The sequence below is a fragment of the Protopterus annectens genome, chromosome 1.part0 (genome assembly GCF_019279795.1).
Source record: "Protopterus annectens isolate FY-2018-M chromosome 1.part0, PAN1.0, whole genome shotgun sequence".
NCBI lineage: Eukaryota > Metazoa > Chordata > Ceratodontiformes > Protopteridae > Protopterus > Protopterus annectens.
In genome coordinates this window covers 1,681,538,345-1,681,563,088 of record NC_056725.1, presented here as the reverse complement: position 1 = coordinate 1,681,563,088, position 24,744 = coordinate 1,681,538,345, and the positions used below count along the sequence as shown (strand labels likewise).

General features: G+C 46.2%; 1 protein-coding gene across 1 annotated transcript in view; it reads right to left on the bottom strand.

The window, feature by feature from the left end:
- The window catches only part of TNRC6B (trinucleotide repeat containing adaptor 6B), a 2,803,754-nt gene that overhangs the window by 2,479,155 nt on the left and 299,855 nt on the right, over window positions 1-24,744 (bottom strand). Inside the window, exon 3 of the mRNA XM_044074422.1 lies at window positions 3,078-5,339. Coding sequence (XP_043930357.1) covers window positions 3,078-5,339 — 2,262 coding nt within the window. The remainder of the gene's footprint in view (window positions 1-3,077; window positions 5,340-24,744) is intronic.

Genomic DNA, 24,744 nt, shown 5'->3' with positions numbered 1-24,744 from the left:
GAAATTTCTGGCGTTTTTTGTTCCCTTAGACCGGGTGGAACATCTGGAAGGGACTTGGTTGTTTGTACAGGAGTGTGGACAAAGGGGATTTTGTAAACCTCTGATATGATGGACTATACCCATTTGTCTTGTGTGAGGAGTTGCCAGGCTTCTGGGTACAGTGACAATCTTCCCCAGACTGCCTCCGAATGTGGACAGTCAGGCAGCCCCTCAGGGGTGCTGTAAAGGTTTGCCAGAGAAAGATTCCCTGCTACCCTGATTTTGCGGACCCCCTTTGCCCTTCGGGCAGTGTCTATTATTGTTCCCTCCCCTGCCCCTGGAGGGAAACTCACCACGTGTGTCAGGCACGACTCCCTGGGGTTTCTGAAACCACATTTTCCCACTCTTCTGACCTTTAGGGTATGGTCTAGAGGGAGTAGAAAAATGGACTCTCACGGCAGAGAGAGTCTTGCCTTCCTGCTCACACCTGGTAAGGGTATCCTTCACCTGTGGTCCAAACAGAGCCGAACCATCGAAGGGGGCATTGGTGAAGGATGCCTTAAAGGGGTCAGCAAAGTTACATAACCGCATCCAGGCATGTCTTCTCAAAGCCACGCCTGTACCTGCGGCCCTACTCGCCCCATCGGCTGCATAAGAAATGAGCCGCATGGAGGAGTTGACGATTGAGTTAAGGGTCGCCAGCTGGGAGTTGATCTTATCTTGAGCCCCCGCAGCTGATGGATCCTGAAGGGCATCACCCAGTTCCTTGAGAAGATCCCTTTGAAGGCGGGTGAAGTGGCATAGATAATTCAGCGACCGCATGGAAAAAGTCGCTGAGGAAAACATCCGCTTCCCATACCTGTCCATTGCCCTAGACTCTATTAGGTGGATGGACAGGCATTGAAGGGTCAGCCAACTTCTTTGTGGCTGCTGCAACCACCATGGCATCAACGGGGACACCTTTTGTCAAAAATTGTTTGTTGGGTGGGGCTGTAATGAACTTAGTGGGCCTGCGGGGAGTTGGTTCCACTGTGTCCGGGGCTGACGACGCCCTTCGAGCCACTACTTCCATCAGCGGGTCGAAGGGTGGAGACACCCAGGAGGTGGAAGGGTGAGAACCAAACGCGTCCAGGTATACCGACTCGTCCTCGGAAGGGTTAAGGGCAGTCCAGTTTCCCCTCCGCTTAAGGATCTCTAGGATGTCTGAAAAAGAGACATCCTCAGAGGGGGATCTTGGGGACCCTTCCGAATCCTCCAAGTCGGTATCAGACGTGACTGACTCGGGGGAGTCGACATGTTTCCTCTTACATTTTCTCTTCCGAGGGAGCTCCTCTGAATGATCAGGGGAGGCCTCGGAAGAGGAAGATATGCCCAATGCGGTGACCTGGAGCGTCTGTTCTCCATGCTTGGGGTCAGGAGGGTGGGCAGAGACCGATGCAGGCACCATCGGGGGAGGAGCCGAAGGGGCCAATCGAGGAGCCAACCCAGGAGTCAGCACGCTCCTCATGACCTCAAAGGCGCCTCTATCAAGCAGAGCAGAAGGTCCCCGCTCCGAAGAGACGTGAACCCCTCCCAGCACCGAGAGGGACGGCTCCGAGGCCAATGTCGGAGCCGAGCTCACCTGCGCCGAAGCCCCGAGAGGGAGAACGGGGTCGGACAAGGGTCCGATGCCACTCGCCCCCTCGGAGCCAAAGGAGTCCCGGCGCCCACATCCCTCCAAGGAAGGAACCAATGAAGAGATTGGAGCCGACGAAGAAGCCGAAAGGTGTGGTATCAGCTCCGTTTCCAAGATTCGAGCCCCAACCAGCTCCGGCTCTGAACACAAAGTGGGAGTTGGAGGAGGAACTGCTGAAGACACAGGGACAGCCACAGTCTGTTGAGAAGGGTTGGTTAACATTTTGGCCAGGGCCCATGATTTAAGGAGTCGACTGACCACCTTCTCCAAGTCATGATTGGATAGCCTGGAGGACCGAGAGGAGTGGGACCTATGGCTTCGTTCAGACGGAAGCAATGGTGACCTCAGAGTCGAACGAACCGATTCTAGGGAAGGGGACCTAGAACGTTTTCGGCCCAAAGACGGTTCCGACACTAAAGCCAGAGCCGATTGAGGTCCAGAGATGTCGGTTCCAGCCGGAACCGAAGAGGAAGCAGATGCTCTGCCCGTCGATGGCTCCGAACTGGGAGCCGACGGCTTGGCGGGCTTTAAGGATTTCCCCGACTGAGGCTTCGCCGGGGATCCCTCTGGCTTAAGTAAGCCTCTCAAAATAAGCTTGTTCCTACGCTCCTGCAGGACTCTCGGGCTGAAGGCGTGACAGACCGAGCAGGAGTCCTGCAGGTGTAGAGAACCCAAGCAATAAACACAAGAAGTGTGACCGTCCATCAGAGACATCATCTGACAGCACGAGTCACACTTCTTGAAGCCTGAAACTTTGGTATCCTTGGACATACTGGCAAGGGGATACCAAAGAGAGAATATTAAACTAGTGCTTAAACAAGGCACACAGGAACAGTCACACACACGCACTAGTTAAACTAACAATAATAACAAGAAAAACTATCACACCACACTTAAAAACTATCCACTAATAAATATATATATATACAAATATTACAAGGCTAAACACTACTCCTATTAGGTTAGCCACTAAGGAGCAGAAACAAGGGGGGGGGGTAGAAACTCTCTAACAAAAAACGAGTTTCCCGAGTGGGACAAACTAGGGGATACACGGTCTAATTATACTAAAAGGAAAAGACTATCTATATACAAGAAAAATACAAAGGTAGATTTTAAGCTAATAAGACCAAAAAAGATTAATACGACCTGAGCTAGTAAAAACACAACCTCGTAGCTGAAGCGGCAAACGAGATCTGGGTATCTAGCGCCAAGCATTGTGGGATATGGGGAGGCCTCGAGCCAGTAAATACCTCTCGAGCTTTAGTAGATGGCCGAGTCGGAGCAGAGGATCGGCTCCAAACCCAACCAGCAAGAATGAAGGTGAGAGAGACAACTTAACATCTTCTTTTACATTATGCAAGAAATGCTGTTTGATATGGAGAACATCAAACACTAGTTAAATGAAAGGAATTTAAAACATTACCTTGGCACTTGCTTGCAGCTGCATTACCCAGGCTCTGTTCTCGTGATGGCTGCCCGTTACTTTGCATATTTTTATCCCACAGGTTTACATTCTTATAGTTGTAACTATTAGGATCACCCCAAGCAGAGGTACCATCATCAATGTCCATTTTTCGACTAATAGACTGGGGAGAAGGTTCCTCCCAGCCACTGGGTTCGTCATCTTTCAAAGGAGCTGGTATCGGCCCACTAGTCCAGTTGGGATTTGATGGGCGCCCACTGCCAGGTGGTGGACACCAAGGGGCATTGGTTTCTTGCTGCTTATTCCACGAGTTGGCTTGTTTAGGCTGTTCACTCCAACCTGGAGCTGAATTTGTATTTGCACTTGCAGTACTGCCCCAAGTTCCAATTTCATTTTGACTGTTATCAGTCCAACCAGAGGTTGGCTTACTTCCCACATCATCCCAGCCACTACCTTTTGCTGGCTCAGTATTTTCTACCCAACTGTTCTTTGCAGATGACCAGCTCTGATTTGTCTGCCTCCCACACCATCCCTGATCTTTGTTGTTGGCACCATTATTCCAAGATGGAGAAGTCTTTTCATCTTGCCTTCCACACCAACCAGGACTATTCTTAAACTCAACTCGCCCTGTCTGATTTTTGAGATCCTTCCATTCAGCAGGGGTAGGAGGCTCACCCCATCCAGACTTTATTTGATTGCTTTGGCTAGGTTCATCCACCCAGCCCCCTGAGTTCTTTGTCTGTGTGGCAGAGCTCTCCCACCCATCTGTTCCTTTATCAGACTTTGACTCCCTTCTGGGTGACTCTTCAATGTCCCAAGATGTGAACTGTTTAATCTGAGTTTGGCCCCACCCAGAGTTTGAAAGCACCCTGGGGTCCAAGTCACTTCTACTTAGAAAATTTTGCAAGACTACCTGTGAATCAGTAGGTGGAACCCTATGTGACCGACTGCCAGAGTTACGGCTGTCAGTACTTCCTGTTTTATGGTTGCTTCCAGTGCTTTGACCTCCAACCTCACTTCCTGTGGAGCTGGAAGACCTACCCCAAAACACTGTCTGGGAACTGCCTTGGTTTTCAGGTAGGAAGTGGCTCTTTTGATTGTCCAATGCTCCAGTGCTAGAATTTGGTTGGTTTGGACCACTCCATTCCCCAATCTTCAGTTCTTCAGACCCAGACTGTTTCCAATCTCCCTGAGAAACCCCAGATGTTTTGCTCCCTTCAGTCCATCGTCTGCTTTCACTCAGGTCCTGAGCCCCAAAGTTCCAACTCCCTCCACCAGTGGACCTGCTACTACTGTCCCAAGAGTCGCTTCTTGATCCGTTAGGCTTTTGAACAGGACCACCTTTCCAAGAATCATCGGCATTCCTTCCATTGTTCCCATTATTTCCAGAATTGCTCTGTCCAGATACTGTGTCAGTTCCAGAAGCACCCCTAACCCCACCCCAAGATCCTGCACTCCCAGATTTTTTCTCTGCAGTACTTTGTAAAGGGGTATCAGCATTCCTGGAAGGGTTCCCCAGACCCATTACATAAGTTATTCCCTTATTCTCTGTAGGGTTTGGCGAGTTTAAGTTCAAGGAGTTAGTGTTTTCATTTTTTGGTCCATCAGTGTTATGCATTTGAATTTGCTCTCCACCAGGAAAATTCCAATTAACACCCGCATTTTCCATCTTTAACTGCTGATCCCTAGAATTCAGAGCTGTTGTGCTAAGCTGTGCATTGGAGTTTCCACACTCAGACTCCGAAGTCCCTTTCCTAGAACTGGTGTCCTGGACAAGTGCTGGCCAAGCAGATGGGTTGGTATTTGGGTTAAAATTGCTTGAACTGGAAATGGGACTGACTCTGTCCTGGCCACACAAGGTTTTCCAATTTCCAAGTCCACCACTGCCGTCAAGGGCAGGACTGGAAGATTGAACAGCTTTAGGCTTTAGACCAGAGTTCCAAGCTCCCAAAGTACATTCATTACTAGCACTTCCAGTTTGACACTGACTTCCTTTTCCCTTGCAGATAGATGTGCCCCCTGAAGGGGTGCTCTTCTCTGAACCAGGGTTCGAGGCACTGTTGTTATCGGTGATAATTTCGGAAGATGACTCTGTGTCTTTACTGGAAATACAAGGCCACTCATCCATATCAGACCCGTCTACAATCACCTTCTCCCAGCAACGATTAGGATTGGTGGTGGTGCCGTTGGTGCTGGAGGACACTCCAGGGCCCCAGTTGGGATTTGCATAATTTGAAGTAGCAGCACCCCCAGTTGTTGCATCTATTAAAAATAAAGCCATCATATAAATATTTTGGCTAAGAATGCATAGCTCTTGTTAAACTGTAAAACAAATCAAAATATAATCACTCTGAAAACTCTGCAGTATGCTGCAGTATAAACAGTACACCACTATTATGCATGTTACAGTGTAGTATCAAATATTGTAGATCTGGATTTAACACTGAAATTTCACTTGGCTTGTTTAGATTAATCAAAAATGAAATAAAAACATGCTGTATATTTCTGTACTTGCTTCACCCCACATAAAATAACCATTTTCCATAAAAAGCACTATGTAGTCTTACTAACAATATTGAAAGTACAATTGTGTAAGTAAACGTACCATTAACCGTAGATGTTTTAATATATTAATGCTGCAGTTGCCTAAGCTTTATCTGTCTTATCCTGCCCAGCATATAACAGGTGACCAAAGCTTAAGGGCACCTTCCACATGCCCAGACCATTGGTAACTTCAGTCAGACCTGGGGAGGGTTATGCACTCAACATAACGTTCCATCTGCATTGTCCACTTTCATTCTTCAGCTGCTGGGTTTGGATCGGACTCTCAGATCTGACTCGGCAGGTTTTTTACATCTAGTGAAACACTGATGCGCTCAAGCTCCTCTCTTACCCATAATGCACTAACCCCCTACTACACCATTGTTTGCTGTCTTTTTAGTCAATATAGTGAACAACAAATATTAGTATCTGGAAAACAAAGGAATACTGGTTCCTGTAGCATCTTCTAATCCTTCCAGAAGTCAAATTGGTAGGGGGTTGTAGGGAGGGAAACTGAGGTAGAATGAAACTGGAAAATACAGATGGAACATTATGGTGTGTACATAACTATCTGTTATTTTCATTCATTTCTCAACTGTCCCAGCTACCTAAATCCCAATAGGACTCTAAGGATATTCCTCAGCACGGCTGATCCGAAGGCTGCTCTTCCCCTAGAGACCAGATCCAATTTGTAATGAGCAATAAAGGCATGATGGTTAGCACAAGTTGCAGCTGCACAATCATCCAAGGAAGATCTGAATAAAAATACTGAAGAGGTTGCCACAGACCAGGCAGAATGAGCTCTTAGAGGTTTTGGCAAAGGCAAACCTAATTTTCTGTACACAAATGAAATACAATCAGTTAACCATTTGGCTAAGGTTACTTTAATAACTGCTTTGTCCAATTTTGAATCTGAAAAACAGGCACATTCATCTGATTTCCTGAAAATGTTTGTCCTATACAGGTAAAACTATAACTGCCTGTCAACATCCAACAAATGCAACAAATACTCTGTCGGAATAATTTAGGAAGAAAACTGGAAGGTTGATAGCTTGATTAATATTGGATTCTAGCACCAACTTAAGAAGGAAGGATGGGTTAGTTCGTAAGGATACTCTATCCCTATGAAAATCAAATAAGGAGGTTTAGAAGACAGGGGCTTGAAGTTCTGATACTCTTTTAGGAGAAGCAATGGCCACTAAAAAAACAGTCTTCCAGGTTAAAAAAATTATTTCACATTTCACTGATGGTTCAAAGGGAGATTGGGTCAAAGATTGTAAAACTACATTCAAATCCCATGGAAGAGTGGGATCTTTAAAAGGGAGTCTAAGAAGAAAAGTTCCCTTCATAAAAGCCTTGCAAAGCTTAGAAAAAGCCAAAGACAAACTGTTTACTTCAATGTAAAAATTAGAAATGGCAGTTAGTTGTACTTTTATAGTTGAAAAACTAGCACCTTCGTTAAAAACTGTAGCTAAAATCTCAAACCTTAGGCACTGGAGCTGAAAAGGGATCACTGTCATTCTGCTGTGTCCAAATAATAAACCTTTTCCATTTACTTCTATAAATTTTTCTTGTTGCTTTGTGGGAGGACAAAAGAATGCAGCAGACAGTGGAGGAAATCCTGGGCAGTCTTGCTATCAACGGAAGTGGAGAAACCATGTCGTCAATTTCAAGCCTAAGATGTATCATGTTTGTCAGATGAGCCAGGAGATCTGGAACTGGATCCAAAATCCATGGGGTGTAAAGCAGATGGAGTCAAAGAAAGGGAACCAAATCTGACAAAGCCAATAAGGAAAAATGAGGATGACTGTGCTCTTCACTCTTCAATCAAAATGCTTTCTGAAGAAATTTGAGGATTAAAGGTATTGGGGGGAAAGGCAAAGAGAAGATCAGGAGGCCAATCGTGGAGAACAGCGTATCTCGGCGATTCCCCCAGTGGGGGGATCAGGGCAAAGAACCTGCTGCACGTGGTGTTGAGGGGAGATGCAAAGTGGTTGCAGCAAGGATGGCCCCATCAACAAAATATCTTTTCTGCAACTTTCATGCTGAGTAACCACTTGTGAGGCATTAGAACAGACCTGCTTACCTTTACTATCAGGTTGAATTTCCCCAGAAGGTGTGATGCTATCAGAAATCAACTGGATGAGATCGCTCATTGCCCCAGTCTCAAAGCTTCTTGATACAAGGGGTAGGATTTGGTGCCTCCATGTTTTTAATGCACCAGAGGAATGACTATGTCCATCTGAACCGCAAAGGTCCTGGGAGGGAGTGCGTCTTGGAAGCCATGCAACACTAGGAAGACAGCTCTCATTTCTAGGACACTGATGTGTATTGCCCTTTTCAGGGGACAATCTGCTTAGAACGGTCTTCCCCCCCAAAATACCCCCCCCACCCAATATGGGAAATATGTGTGACAACTATGACCTTGGACTAAGTGAGAGTGAAGGGGCAACCTGGCATTATCTGATCAAAGTAAATCCACCACAGTAGGTAATTTCTGCATGCTTGAGTTATCTTGATTTGGGCGGATAAAGGTTGAAGAATAGATAAATGAGTCCCTATAGTACACTGAAAAATTCTCATGTGGTATCTTGCTAACTGAACCAAAACTATTGTAGCAGACATTGACCCCAATGCTTGAAGGATCAATCGAACAGAGAGGAATTTTGAATCATCTTTTTGACCTGGAATTGTACGGCTTGTACTCTTGGTAAAGGGGGGGAAGGCTGTCAAGGATACTGTGCCAGACAAAGCTTTGATAAACTCTAACATTTGAGTGGGCTCTAGTTAAGATTTGTTGTGAATGATGGTAATTCCTAGGTGGGAGCATTACTGGAGTATATAATCTCGCGCTTTGGTCAGATGATGCCTGATCGGAGCAGTTATATGCCAGTCGCCCAAATAAGGAAACACAGGTAAACCTTGCAGTCTCAAGTCAACTGCCACTACTGCCATGGACGTGGTGAACACCTTATGGGGTGTGAAGAGACCAAAGGGCAGAGCACTGGTTCCTAGTCAGAAATGTCAGTGATTCAACAGTTCATTTTCATACATTATGCATCCTGTAGATCTGTTGAGCACATCCAGTCATCCTTGTGTAGAAAAGGCAGAATGGACTGAACCATGACCATGCAGAACTTCATGAACTGAATTGTCCCGATTGCAGAGATCCAAAATTGATGCCCAGTCCTGTTTTCTTTGGCACTAAAAAGAATCTTAAGTTCAGGACTATTTCTGATCTGGGGGACCGGAAATGGATGACTTTTTGTAGCAGCTTTTTTATTTCTAGTGCTGTTGCTTTCTTCTGATTGGGTGGAACATTCTTGAATTCTGTTTACTGTTAAAAGAAGGGAGTAGTGAAAAGGGTATTACATAACCTTTAGAAATGTTCCTCTGCACCCATGAATCTTTTGCAATTTCTAGCCAGGCTCTCTGATGCAGGGATAAGTGACCCTGGCTACCTCTAGAGGGGGACAATCATGCCTCCTTTCAGGAGTGCTGTTAGTATATTTGACGCCCCACCACTGACCCAGTAAGCAAGGAGCCTCAATCCTCACCACTGGCAACAACGGGGGAGGTACACTGGGAGGATGACAGGTACATGCACAGTACTTCCAGCTGCAGCTCACTGCATCAAGTGCAATTTTCCTTAAGAGCACACAGAGACCACAGTCAGTCTAGGGCTGGTTTCTCCCTCTTTCTCCAGATCCCCAACTCCCCACTGGCACAGCTATAGAGTTCAGATATCAGCTGAGTGTCCAATCCAAGATCTCCAACACTCTCTGTTCAACCAGTGCTTCATGTCTCTGCCCACGTAGCTGGCACACACACTTTGAGGTTTGTTTTACACACACACACCTGGGAAAGGCTGTCACAGGTTTACTAGCTATGCCCCCTTTTGCACAGACCATAAGGTACTTATCACTGCCACCAGCCACGTCGTTATCAGCTACTTTAAGGCCCTTAACAAAGGATGTACAATCTTCCTGCGTAATGTTACCATCAATACAAATGGTAGTTTGACCAAGAGCAAGGCTATTAGGAGTGGCCCATACAGTGTCACCAAATAAATATGCAAGTAATCTCAGAACTTAACTATGTCTCAAAAAGATCAGCCACAATGAAATGTTTAAATATATTTAATAAAAAAAAAAGACAAAACTAAATATATATGTACAGTGATATCAGAGTTCAGAATCACAGGAAATATTTAAAACATTGCAGGACAGTCTCAAATGAAGAAACATATCTACACTAAGCTTTGCTATATTCCTGACTATATCTAAAATAATTATACTGTACCCTAGTACACTTACTTCAGAACAAGCCAGGCAGATGCGGTGAGTGAATCTTGATGTTGTCAGGTCAAAGACAAAATAAAGAAAAAGAAAGTTGTGTACCTACCATAAATGTAGATGTTAGAGTGTATTCACTGTTGCAGTCATTACTCTTGTGTCCCAAAGGGGTCAAGGCTTCCACTGCAAAAAACCCTATCCCCTCCGATTACAAGCTAAGCCTTCCTGCCCAGCATGGTCATGCTGCAGAGTCAACATTTTGAATTTTGGAACATCCAGAAATGTGTTTAGAATAGACAGGTCCAGTATTGGTCTCCAGGCTTTGACCTTTCTGGGTACCAAGAAAAGTCTCGAGTAAAATCCTTGTCCCTGCTCTTGCTGTGGTACTCGCTGAATGGCCCTCATGTCCATGAGGGATGAAACTTGCTTCTGTGCCTCTGCCCATTGATTGTGTGGCAGGTCTGGCATACCTTTTGCCCTTGGCAGGGTGTGAAAGTGGAACTTGTAGCCCTGAGACACTATGCTCAAGATCCATTTGTCCTGGGTGATCATGTGCCAATTTTGTGAAAAAAGTGCTAGTTTTCCCCCTAAGGGGGCTGCCAAAAGATAAGTGCTTGGTTCTGGCAGAGGAAAGTCATTGGGACCGTTTCCTGTATGGCTGTGACTTGTCTTCTCTGCTTTTGGAGGTAGAAGCACCCCATTGTTTAGGCCTGTATGAGCCTTGGGGCTGGGATCTGCCTCTGGGGTGTCTGTATCTGCCTCTTTGTGGCCTGTCTGACACTGGAAAGGACCAATTCTTTGTAGGTCAGTTCCTGCTAAATCTGGGTGGCTGCATCTGTAAGAAATCCTTAACTGTCTGCATAGATTTCGCTTTGTCCTCCATTTTCTTCAACACCTCTTCTGCTTTAACACCAAACAAAGTATCATGCTGTAATGGAGCATCTAATAATTTTGCTTTAACATGATCAGGCAGATTCTGTTCCTTTAACCAAGCATGCCGCCTAATGACAGAACCTGTAACAGCGGCCCTGCAAGAGGCCTCCGGAGAACCAAAACCACATTGCAAAGTATGCTTTCCCACTTGTTCAGTTGCATGCAATAAATCCTGCATTTCCTTGTTTTCTTCACATTCAGAATTTAACATTTTCTGTTTAAGCAGTGACAATAAGTATTGCTGATATTTAAGCATATGAAATTGACAATTTAAAGCCCTCACAGCCAAGGTAGCAGAAGTTTAAACCTTTTTCCCCCCATCTGTCCAGTGCCCTTGAGTCCCTATCAGAGGGGACAGGGTTTTTTGCAGTGGAGGCCTTGACCCCTTTGGGACCCAAGAGTAATGACTGCAACAGTGAAATACTATGAACATCTCTCTCTCGCTGAGAGACTTCACTAATTAATATCTCAAATATTACTGCTGGAATAACTGGCAGAATTACATTTCTTGTCATCTGACTTCAGTTCCCAGGCTCAAAAAAAACAATGATGCAGCTGGTAGCATTTAGCATCTACCTGTGAAAATACATACACAAGGGCTTTTTTACTCAAATATTGGTGCTTGCTGGAAGTCATAAAACACTTGCAAGACGATGCAGAATGTTCCCTAGTTTTATACATTGTGTCTCCTTACTGCCACAAATTAATTTCAGCTATTTTTCTGAAGTTAACCTCTTGTGTTCCAGTTTCCCGTTAAAATGTACACATTCAAACAGTTACAATAGTGTATATACATTTGTTTTTTTTTTCCAGTAGGGTACACTGTGGATGCATCTTTAAGCTCAGTACTTTACAAATCCTTCTCACACATCTGTACAAACCTAGTTTGATATACACAAAGTTCTAATAAGGTTGCAACGCAAGCATCTTACATGAAGCATGTTGACATTCACAAATGACGACCATTTACAAAATTCCAGACAGCTGTGCTGGCCATATCTCTCTTTGTCATACTTCTATATAAATCTTGTTGCTGTTCACAAATGACAAAATTTACAAAATTCCAGATAACTGGGCTGGCAGTATCTCTTTTCGTGATAGTATTCGTTACAGAAAGTGTCACTGGATCCTTGGTTTTGGGGGCCTCCTCTGTTGAACAGGTGGCTTCTATCATTACAATTTTCCCTCTCTGACCCTGGAGGAACCATCTCCATGTGGATCTTGGAAAGTACCATGGGATTTTCTGAACCACATTTTTCAACCACCTCATTGATTCCTATAAAAGGTCCTTTGAGGAGTTGAGAAACGCACCCCCACAGCAGACAGTATCTTAACCATACTGCTCACACCTGGATAATGCATCTTTAACCTTGGGGCCAAATAAAGACCTTAAGTCACAGAGCACTGACAAAAGAAGACTTGAAGGGATCCGCAAAATTAAACAAGCACATCCAGGCATGCCTCTTAATGGAAATGCCTGAACCCGCTACTCTTAAGATGCTGTGAGTGACATGAGCCTCACAGACCAATTTGAAATGGATTGTACAGTAGCCAGTTGAGGCAACCAAGCTCTCTGCCTCAGAAGTAATGGTCCCAGAGAGGGATTTGGTGAGTTCATTAAATTACATCCCTCTGGAGTCTGGTAAACTGTGCCAAATAATTCAGCAACCAAACTGGAAAGGTCACTGAAGCATACAAGCACTTCCCGGACCTGTCCAGTACCCTACACTCCCTGTTAGAGCATAAACAAAGGAACTTTGTTCTGTAAATTCCTGGTGCTCATTTACTACAAAATTCCCTATCCTTGGGTGGTGCCAGTATCCTGTCTGGTCTCTAGGGGATCGGTTCACTGGAATCAGGCTTTCCAGGCCCATCCACAGACTAAGTCAATAAGCTCATTGGTGGGCGGAGTCACCCAAAAATTAGATTGGCCAGCCCCAAAGACTTCCAGGAATACTAATTCCTCTTGGCAAAGATGGTGATCTGACCAACCACCCCTTTTACTTGAGGATCTCTAATAAATCTCCAAATGAGATGTCATCAAGTGGTGATGTTGGGGACATCTACCCCTCATCGAAATCAGTATCCTCTATGACAGACTCTTGAGGAGTCTAAGTACCTCCCTTTTGCACTTTCTCTTTCTAGGTACTTCTTCTGCAGGATGTTCCGGAGAAGCATTGGAAGGTATCAATAAACCCTGAGGGGTATCCTGGAGATTGAGCTGGCTGTCCCTGTGGAGTAGAAAGTTGAGGCTCAAGACGCAAATACAACTAGATCTGGGAAGTACAAGCTGAGGAGGGTGGATGCGTCTTCTCTTGGAACAGGGGAAAACTCTCTCCACTACCTCAAAACCAGAATGTCAAACAAGGGCTTCGAAAAGACATGCTTCTGAACTGTCTCCCTCCAACCCGAAGGCAAACCACTCAAAGCAGGGGTCTGAACAGAGCAGTCAAGAACCAAGACTCTGAGGGACAAAGACCACTTTGATTATCTATGTTGACTCCAACACCTTGGAGCCAGCACCAATGTTACAGCTCAGATGACCTCTGAGCTGGTCCATTCAGAGACTGTATTGGTGAAGAAGATACAAGGATCTTCCGATCCGATAGACAAATCTGGGATACTCAGATCAAACTGTTCTGAAACCAAATACTGGAACGGAAGAGGAGGTAAAATAGGTGTAGTACTACTAATGAAGGTCTCCAGACCCAATAGGGTAGGGAGGTGGGAGAACACCCATTTGAATTTGCAGAGAGATTTCCTCATCCTAGCCACATCTCCTTCGGTCAGACTTTTGGAGGACTAAGAGGAGGAAGCAATGGATGAAGTCCTGGAGTGGTGACATCTTTCCAAGAAAGGAGATGGGAAGATATCGGACCCAGAGTCAGTGGAGAGCAGATCCAAGGAGACCTATTCCTTCAGTTTCTTCAGATCAGAGGTGGTAGGTTCCAACGTCACAGATTTTTGAACCAAACAAGTCATATCAGAGAGCTTGGTCTTCGGATCCAACTGAATTGGATCCGACGATTTAGATATTTTCTGAGGTGGTTCCGAACTCAGAGCAGAAGAACCTGAAGGGTCTTGATGGATGCTTTTTGGCTTCCTTTTTACCACCTTTCTTGGGGGTTTGAGCCCCAGATGCTTTATCAGAGGATGTTGAGGGCATTGATCCTCTTAAGATTAATTTATTTTTGCAGTCAATAAGGCCCTTTGGATTAAAGGCCTTACATATCGCATACAGAGTTCAAATGGGCCCAGGCCTAAACAATAAACGCACAACGTGTGCTTCTGAAGAAGGGATCTTATAGCCACAGGCCTTACATTTTTTAAAACACAAAGGTTTTGTTGACATAGCTATGTAAATAGTAGCAGAAAAGATAAAGGAGTTTTTTTTTTTTTTTTAAACTCTAAATTACTATGACAAAATAAAGCATTAACAATAGTAATTTAAGGAAACCACCTCAAAAGGTAAGGGAAAGGGAAGAGAAAGTAAGAAAAATATCAACAATGGTATTGAGAAAAAATACACTAGTGTAATAAGGGCAAGAATGATTGAATGAAAAAAGTAAGAAGGTTATACATACATATAAATCCTACTATTATTCATGAAAAACAAGTTAAAACTTGACAGCTAACAGCGACCTCGGTCCAAGCACGAAGGCAGCAAACTATTTTAGGTATGGTAGGGGACTGGTGCATTACGGGTAAAAGAGGAGCTCAAGAGCTATAAAAAAAGAATCCAAGTTGGATCCAATGAAGTGATTCAAACAGATGAGGGATGAATGAAAATTATATCAGATCTGTAGTTTGGGTGCCACACACATCAGAGTTTTCATTTCAATTAAATAAGGTAGACTAGAAAGTACAGTTGTGTACACTTACCATAAATGTAGATGTTAGAGTGTATTCACTGTTGCAGTAATTACATTTCGGTAGAATCCCAAAGCTATGGATGGGAGGATGGAGCTAAACATTAGGAGCAGCTAGAAGGCCCTGCAGGACTGCATTGGCAAAGCGTGCCCTGGATTTAGAGAAGAGAGGTAAATGATAATGCTTTGTTTGTAAACGTATGACCTGAGCTCCAAGTAGCAGCTTCTAGAATGTCTCTGGTAGGGACCCCTCTGAGAAAAGCTGCTAAAGTAGAGGCAGCCCTGGTGGAATGTGATCTGATCCCCTTGGGCACAGGTTTACCATGGTGCAAGTAGCAAAAACGAATACAATGGCTTATCCATTTAGAAATAGTCTGCTTTGATATAGCCTTCCCCTCTGATCCTGCAGCAAATGCCACCAGTAGTTGCTCAGACTTTCTTAGAGATTTTATCCTGTTTAAGTAGAATCTTAGTTGCTGTGTACATCAAAGAATGCAGAATCCGCTCCTCCTTGTTCTGCGGATTTGGGAAAAAAGTTGGCAGGTGAATGGTCTGGTTAAGAGCCACACTGGATACCACCTTAGGCATAAAAGGATTGGTCCTGAGGGCCACCCTGTCTGGGTAAAAAATAATGAAAGGCTCCACTGCCATGAGAGCCTGTAGTTCTGAAACCCTAATAGCTGAAGTGATAGCCAAAAGAAAAGCTGTCTTCCAAGAAAGAAATTTTATATCCGTAGTGAATGCCGATTAAAAAGGAGGCAGGGTGAGTTTTTCCAGCACAAAATTGAGGTCCCGAGTTGGCGCTCTCCTGGGGGGCTTACATTTTTGACCCCTCTGAGATACTGCTTTAGCAGTGGATGAGAAAAGAGGGGAAGCTCTGTGTTGTAATGAGCCAAGGTGGCAGAGGCATGGATTTTTATTGAAGAAAAATATAGGCCCTTGTCAAGCATCTCAGTTAAGTATTGTAAAATCTGAGTAATATTGGGCTTTGCTGCGTCTATTCCTTGTGCTTGGTTCCAAGCACAGAATCTCTTCCATTTATCAGCATAAGATTTTCTAGTACTAGGCCTTCTGGCTTCCAAAATGACATCCATCACAGGTTTACATAGAGATGTGGTTTGAATAATTAGTTGATTAGCCATGCTGCAAGATTCAGAGTTTGGAGCAGTGTGTGCAGAATTTGATAGTTCTGCTGAGACAATAGATGAGGTGTTTGAGGCAAGTACCACGGAGGAAGGTGCAACATATTCCTTAGAAGCGGGTACCCAGTGTTGGCGAGGCCAGTCCGGAGCAATTAGAATCATTTTTGGTTTTTCCTGTCTGACTTTTAGTAAGACCTTGGAGAGTAGAGGCAGAGGGGGAAAGGCATAGGCTGATAGGTTTTTCCAGCTGAAGGATAGAGCATCCACTTTCCATGCTTTTTTGTGATGAGTTCTTGTGCAGAATTTGTCCAACTGATAGTTTTGGGGAGAGGCAAGCAGATCTGTGTCTGGGCTTCCCCATTTCTGTGTTAACATGCTGAAGATTTGCGAATCCAGTTTCCATTTGTGTGGGTCCATAAGATTTCTGCTTAGGTTGTCTGCCAGAGTATTTTACTTTCCTGGCAGGAATTGAGCTTGAAGATGTATTTGGTAAGTCGAGGCTGTGTTCCACAAGGCCATGGCTAGTCTACAAAGGGGGTAGGAATGGGTACCCCCCTGCTTGTTTATGTACCACATAACTGTGGTGTTGTCCGTCTTTATCAGTAGTTGTCTTGGATGAAGTAAGTCCTTGACGGCTGTCAAAGCATTCTGAACAGCTAGCATTTCTTTCTGGTTGATATGTAGATGCATTTGGTTTGGGCTCCACTTGCCCTGAATGCATCTCCCTGCCAGGTGGGCCCCCAAGCATAGTCTGATGAATCTGTAATTATGGTTTGGGTGGCAGGAGGTAGAGTGAAATAACAGTCCCTTGTTTTGGTGACATGTCTCTGCCCACCAAAGAAACTCCTGTTGTAGGCAGGGAATGAGACGAATCATTGTTTCCAGGCTGTGACAATGTTGACTCCCATAAGCTTTTTAGGTACTATTGAAGTTTCCTCATATGCAGTCTCGCATATGGAATTAGTAGAATGCAGGATGCCATGAACCCCAAAGCCTGCAGAATTTGTCTTGCAGATAACTGGGTTTTTGTTGCCATTTGTTTGAAGTATATTGCTAATTGCCTTTGTTTGTCAAGCGTGAGGTAAGCCATCTGGGCAGTGGTATTCACGCTTGCACCCAAGAATGTAATTATTTGAGAGGGTACCAGTTGTGATTTCTTTTCATTTATGGTGTACCCTAGGCATGCTAGAAGCCTTTTTACAAATTCCAGATGTTGAAGAAGACTGTCCTTGTCCTCTGCCTGAATGAGACAATCGTCCAGATAAGGATACATTTGAATGCTTCTGTCTGCAGAATGCAATTACTGGTGCCAGGCCTGCAAGATCCCTGTGATTGACATCTGGAGCCTTTTGAACACCTGGGTTTGCCCTGAGTGGCTCTGTTAGACACAGGAAAGGACCAATTCTTAGTAGGCCAATGCCTACTGAACCTGGGTGGCTGCACTTGCAAGAAATCTTTTACAGTTTGCATAGATTTAGCTTTGTCTTCCATTTACATCTTCTGCCTTATTACCAGACAGACTATCATGCTGTAAAGGGGCATCCAACAATTTAGCTTTAACATGATCAGGCAGATTTTGCTCCTTGAGCCAGGCATGCCTTCTTATCACAGATCCAGTTACAGCAGCCCTCCAAGAGGCCTCCAAAGAATCAAAACCACATTGCAAAGTATGCTTTTCCAACCTATTCTGCTGAATGCAATAAATGCTGTAACTCTATTTTCCACACAATCAGAAATCATCATTATTTTCTGTTTCAATAAGCCCATAACATGCTGCTGATATTTAAGCATATGAAACTGGCAGTTTAAAGCCTGTATTGCCAAGGTTGCAGACGTATAAACCTTCTTACCCCATTTATCCAGTGCCCTGGAATCTCTATCAGAAGGGGTAGGCTTTTTGGCTGTAGAAGCCTTAACACCCTTGGGACCCTGAGAAATAAATAGTCTCAGGATAAGCAGCAAGATTTTTGAAAAGAAATTTGTGGGAGTCAGGAACCCTGTAATATCTGTCTGGCTTACTAGGAGCCGGAGGCAGGGAATCAGGAGCCATGCTTGATTCCGAGAACACATCAACAATGTCTAATACAGGAGGTATTGCCAAAGGCCTATGTTGAAGAAGGAAATCCTTAAGTCGCTTTTTTGATTCAGAGAAGTCCTGACTCTCCCAGTGAAAATGTTCCCTTAAAGTATGTAAAGTCTCCCCAAAAGAGCAATCCTCAGGAGGAGATGCACATGGGATGGATTCCTCTGCATCAGAATCCTCATAAGGTAGAATAGAAAATTCCTAATCAGAAGAAATGGAAACCTGATCTGAAGATTCATAATCAGTGCCTTGCCTAGGCCTCTTAGCGGGGGGATTGGGAACCCCTGATCAAAGTAATTAAATCCTCAGCCATTTTGATCACTTGTTTTTTAGGCATAGGGGCCTGAGCACGTGGCTCATGCATCATTTTTTTAGACATAGAAGTCATTTTTGACCCTGTTTTTGTTGATGGCGTTGGTTTAATATAAAAATGTTGAGGCCTGAAAACACCCTCAGTGGCTCCGGACCCATCCAAGGGAGAGACAGCCGCGGGTTCAATACTTCAGTAGAGGCCTGCGACTCAAAAGTAGCAGGTATCAGGGGCTGCAAAAGCGCCTCACTTAGTACCGGCGAATGGCTTAGAAGCTTTGTCGTCTGCTTTGGACCTTGATGGTCTGTCTGTCTTTTTCCTTGCATTTTTTGTGAACTCCAGTAGTCGGATTGCTAATCGACGACATTTCAGGGTAGTTAAATCTTGAACCAAAATATTTAGAAGAAAAAATATACCGACGCTTAACACTGCGTCGGTTAAACTTAGCACAAAACCGACAGCAAGGCACGTTGTGAGCAGAGCCTAGGCAAGGAATACAGTACAAATGAAAATCCTTATGAGGTATTTGCTTCCCACAAGTAATGCAATTAACTTTTACTGACATCGGTAAGGAGCAAGAAAAAGTTTCCCCAACGAGGTACTTAGCTTTAGTTTGAAGACTTCGGTTCTGAAACTCGAAAACGAAAATTTCAGGAGTCTGCCGACCGGTACTTGTGAACTGCTTATGCTTCGGGCACCACGTGGCAAGAAAGACTGGATAACATGGTGTTGGCTGCATGTTTTATACCCCTGACGTCATGGAAGAGGAGACAGCAACTGACGCAGGACCCAAGACTTTGTTATTCAGGCCGACTGAGGGCAACCTGCCAGCAGATTACCCAAATGTAATGACTGCAACAGTGAAACACAAAGAACATCCCTGAAAAAAAGTCAGTGTGGGTTTACAGAATTCACGTCTTCAACCTGGCAAACAAAACCATACAAAAATAAAGGGAGATGGAGAGAGGGAGTACAGTACAAGTTGTCTGAAGACACCCAGAGTATGAAGAATCCTCTCTCATTTTTAGGTTCTGGAAAGACAGGGAGATGGACAGCATGGCTCAAAGTAAACTCAGAAGCCATTTTATACATAAATGAAGGATTAGTTCTCAAATCTTCATGTAAAATGAGAAGGTTAACTGACCATAACAGCTTGCGGTTCAGACACATTTCTTGCAGAAGTCAGACCAATCGGCAATAATTCTAAGTTAAACTCAATTCAGGCTGATAAACTGGTTCAAATGAAGTGGTCATTTTTCAAAAATGAAGTTAAGACCTCAATGACAGCCACCTTTCCACGTAGACAGGTAAGCAGAAACCCTTTCAAAAACATGAGTGCTCTGAAAGAGGAGAATCGGGAGCAGACACAAATGGCCAAAAGATGAACCTTGACAGAGGAATCAAAGACCACAAGACAACTGACACAAGTAGTGAAGAACCACAGAAATACCAGCCTTAAAACAGTCTGTTCTTAGTGTGGCACCAACTAGAAAAGCTTTTTGATTTACCAAGATTTGATTTTCTAAAAGCGTGTTTCTTTGCTTACATTATTACCTGCTGCGGGCTCTCAGAAAATTGGTGGATAAAAGGTATTAAAAATTCTATAATCCAAGCAGTTAGATAACGTTGGTTCAAGTTAGGGTGTATGAAACATCCCCAGTCTTGCTTGAGCAACTTCAATCTGTGAGGAAGCTTGTGGTAAAGCCCCTTAGCCAATTCCAAAAGGGAGAACTGATGCCTGAGCCAGAAGGGAGTCACCACAATGATCTTTGGAGTTCTTACAAAATTTCAAAATGGCGCTGAACATCCCTGGAAAGGGCAGAAAAGCATAAATTAACACTTTTGTCAAATGGAATGAAAATATCTTTTTCCAGGCTTGCTTGCGAGGAATTCTGCAGCAATATTTCTTCCGTTGATTGTTGTGAATGAAAGCAAATAAACTGATCTGACAGGCTCCCCAAAGCTGGATCAAGGGCTGGAAGACCCCTGATTAAATTTTCATTTGTGAAGGTTAATAAGAAGTTATGTACTCACCATAACGTTCCATCCGAGTAGGTAAACTTCATTTGTCAGCAACCTATGGGATTCAGATCCGACCTCGGATCTGAGCCGGCAGTTTTCAACAGCTTTAGATCCGAGCTCCAAGCTCCTCCCCCTACCCATAATCCCCTGCCAACCCTGACTGAACTCAAATCAAGTTTGCCCAACAGCAAAAACTGCTATAAAATTACCATTCTCAAGATAAGTGGGTAAACCCCATGGACCTGAGTATGAAGACATTCACAAGTGAGGGGGGCTGGAGGGAGGGACGGTTGCTGACAAATGGTTTACCTACTCAGATGGAACGTTATGGTGAGTACATAACTTCTTAATCTGAAGTAGTTAACTTCATCTGTGCAGCAACCTATGGGACAGAGGCTCAAACGGGGGAGCTGTCAAGGCCTGAAGCACCAGCGTTAAATCCCATGGAGAGACTACATCCTTAACTGGAGGTCTGAGCAGAAAGGTGCCCTTCAAAAAGGTCTTGCATAATTTCGTGGTGATCAAAGGGCCCAGTTCATTTCCCACGTGATAATGAGAGATAGCTGCTAGTTGAACCTTGACTGTGGAGGAGCTAGTCCCCTGATGGAACAGTCCTGACAGAAAGTCTAATACAGCAGGCAAGGGAGCTGTAAAAGGAACCAAATTTTTGCGTTCCGCCCAAATGGAGAAACGTTTCCATTTGCTGCTATAGATCTTTCTAGTAGAAGGCTTGTGCGCTGCTACTAGAATAGTTTTAACTGGGGAAGAGATGCCGGGAGTCCTAGCTACGAGTGGAACTGGAGCAACCAAGCTGTGACAGCTTGAGGTTGACCAGGTTCGAGACTGGGAGATCTAGGGGGTGGGATATTAGATCCGGACTGGGATCCAGAATCCAAGGAGGATTCACCAGATGAGACCAAAGGTAAGGGAACCAGGTTTGACAAGGGCAAAACGGGGCAATGAGGATAAATCCTGCTCCCCAACCGACTGGCTTTCTGAAGAAACTTCAGCATCAGGGGAAGAGGAGGGTAAGCATAAAGAAGACCGGGAGGCCAAGCATGCACCACAGCGTCTCTCTGGGGTTCCCCGGAGGGGGAAATGAGAGCGAAGTAGTCGTAACATTTTGTGTTCGAGGGAGAGGCAAAGAGATCGCAACAGGGTTGACCCCATTTGGCGAAAATCCGATTCGCTATCTCGGGATTCAGAGACCACTCGTATGGTAACAGGATGGTGCGACTTCGTTTGTCCGCTAGGATGTTGGACCGTCCCGGAATGTGCGTTGCTATGAGAAAGTGGTTGGTGGAGATCGCCCATTCCCACACCCTCATGGCCTCTCGGCAGAGTGGGTAAGACCTGGTTCCCCCCTGTTTGTTGATGTACCAGACAACTGACATATTGTCCGTCTGAATCGCAATCGTTCCTACAAGAAGAAGGTCCTGAAGTGCTTGCAACGCTAACAGCACTGCCCTCATCTCTAGGACGTTGATACACAGTGAGGTCTCCGTGAGGTCCCACGTGCCTTAAGACTGTCCTGCCCGAACAATGCCCCCCCCACCCGAGGCGGGAGGCGTCCGTGGTCACCGTGGCTAGTGGAGGGGTCATAGAAAAGGGGCGTCCTTGCTGGAAGTCCGGGGATTGGAGCCACCATAGCAGGGCCCTCTTGCAAGTCCTGCTGAGTGGAAAGGGATGGCTCAGAGGATAGTGAAGAAAGGACCACTGCACCTGAAGGGTCCATTGTAAGACCCTCATGTTCAAACGTGCCATTGGCAATAGGTTGACTGCTGCCGCCATCGAGCCAAGAGCCCTCAGGACCAATTCCGCCGGGGGAGCTGGAGATTGCAGAATGGCTTGCACGTGTAGCCTCAGGGTTAGTAGCCAGTCTGAGGTCAAGAAAGCTAGGAGTTTGTTCGTGTCTAATCTGGCCCCTATGAAGTCTATGGTCTGAGTCGGAGTAAAAGACTACTTCTCTATGATGATAGTGACCCCCAGCCGGGGAGCTAGACGAAGAAAGTAGTTTCTGGCTGCACAGAGTAGATGTCTTGTCGGGGCGGTCAGGAACCAGTCGTCCAGGTACGGGAAGACCTGAATTCCCTGGAGCCTCAGGTGGGCCGCTATCACTGCTAACACTTTGGTGAACACCCTGGGGGCTGTGGTGAGACCAAAGGGGAGGACCCTGAATTGGTAATGACTGGCTCCTAGCCGGAAGCGGAGGAACCTCCTGGATCGCCTGTCCATCAGAATGTGGTAGTACGCATTCTTGAGGTCTACAGAGCACATCCAATCGTTCTCCCGTAAAAGGGGGAGAATGGATTGAAGAGTGACCATGCGGAACTTCTCTTTGGTTACTGACAGATTCAGGGAAGAGAGGTCGAGGATTGGTCTCAAGTCCCCCGTCTTTTTTGGCACCAAGAAGAACCTGGAGTAAAACCCGGACCCGCACTGGTCTGGGGGAACGTGTTGGATGACTCTTTTTTCCAGTAAATGTTGGATTTCCATTGCTGCGGCCTCCCTCTGATCGGGTGGGACATCGGGGAGGTATCTGGGGCTGCGTGGGTAATGAGAAAAGGGAATCTGATATCCTCTGGATATGATGCGAAGCACCCAGCGGTCTGTCGTGATAGACTCCCAAGCTACTGGGTGCTTCGAGAAACGCCCCCCCGACTGCCTCCAGAGTGGAGCAGTCGGGCAACCCCTCAGGGGTGTTGTGTGGGTTGGTCCGAGAAGGGTTCTCTGGATCCAAAGTTTCGCGGGCCCCCTCTGCCTCTAGGGCGGCGTCCACCCTCCCTGCCCTCCTCTGCCGCGGAAGGGCTGGGAGTCCGGAGCGGGACGAGACTGTTGTGACTTCCAGAACCACATTTTCTGTCCCTTTTGGTTCTTAGAGAAGGACCTCTGGGGTGCAGAGAAGCGGACTCCGACGGCAGACGTCTTCCCGTCCTTTTCGCTCTGGACCAAAGTATCTCGCACGGTTTTGCCGAAGAGGGCAGAACCATCAAATGGGGCATTAGCGAAAGACGCCTTAAAGGGTTCCGTGAAATCACAGTGCCGGAGCCAGGCCTGACGTCTCATAACGAGGCCCGCTCCACTGGCTCTAGCGGCTCCTTCCGTGGCATGAGACAGTAGCCGCATAGAGGTGTTAGATATGGATTGTAGAGTGGCCATCTGGGTGGAGTGCAATTGTTTGTCCTCCGCAGACATGGACTCGGGGGGGGCGACGCAGCGTACTCTTTGATAAGGTCCCGCTGCAGTCGGAGCACATGTGCCATGCAGTTCAGTGACCTCACAGAGAAGGTAGTCGAACTAAACACCCGCTTCCCTAGGCGGTCCATCGACAGAGATTCCTTGCTTGGGGGATGAACCGAGGGACTCTCCTGAGCAAGTTCCCTCTTGGTGGCCACCGCCACCAACATCAACATGGCATCTACAGGGGGGCCTTTGCTCCAGTGGGATTTGTCAGAGGGTGGGCTGAGAATCTTGTCCGGGCACTTGGGGACTGGCTCCACAGTGCCCGGCTCCTTCCACGCCCTGGTAGTAATCAAGTCTACCAGGGGGTCTGCCGGAGGGGACACCGAAGAGGTAGACAGGCCTGCTTCAAACGCCTCCAGGAACACAGATTCGTCCGAGGTAGGCTTTGGGGCAGACCCCCCCCCCTTATTCTGAGCATCTCCATGATGTCACCAAATGAGACATCTTCGGGGGGTGATCTTGGGGAGCCTTCCCCTTCCTCCAAATCAGTGTCCTCAGTCAAGGACTCGGGGGAGTCCAGGTGCCTCCTCTTGCACCTTCGCTTGTGCGGAATCTCCTCGGGGGGGGGGCTGTCCGAGGAGGCCTCACCAGCACCGTCTTGTTCCAATGGAACTACCTGGGACGTCAGAGCAGGCTATCCCTGGGACTGGGTGATGGAAGTCGGACCCAACTGAGAAGGAGTGCAGGGTGGAGCCGTGGCAAGGGCCGGGGGCCTGGAATCCCTCGACAGAACCCTCTCCACACGTCGAATGCCGAGGGAGAGCTGCTCTCTCTGGGATCCGAGAGCATACCCTCCCTCGGATCCAATGGACTGATCGGAGCCGGTGCCAAAGCGATTGGATCCGATGGACCGGCAAGCTCCGACCTGGACGGAGCCGAAGAGATACCGATACCGCCGGATACGAAGCTCAGCCTTCTGCTCCGAGAGCTCAGATCTGAAGAAAATAGACCAGACAGACTCGAGGGAAGTGTTGGCGCCGAAGTACCAGAGACTATCGGCGCCGACACACCTCAGGCTCCTAAGACTCCGAACCCGGGAAACGGGACGGAGAAGGAGCTACCGGGGCAAAGAAGGGGGTCGAGCTCCCAGGCAGGAGCACTCCCATCTGCAGTTGGGCCTGGAGGAAATCTTCTCATCATCCGGTCCAAATCTGCATCGGTGAGACTTCGGGTAGATCTTGACGAGGCCACTGAGGCGGGGCGGGAGTGTCGCCTCGATGGAGATGGGG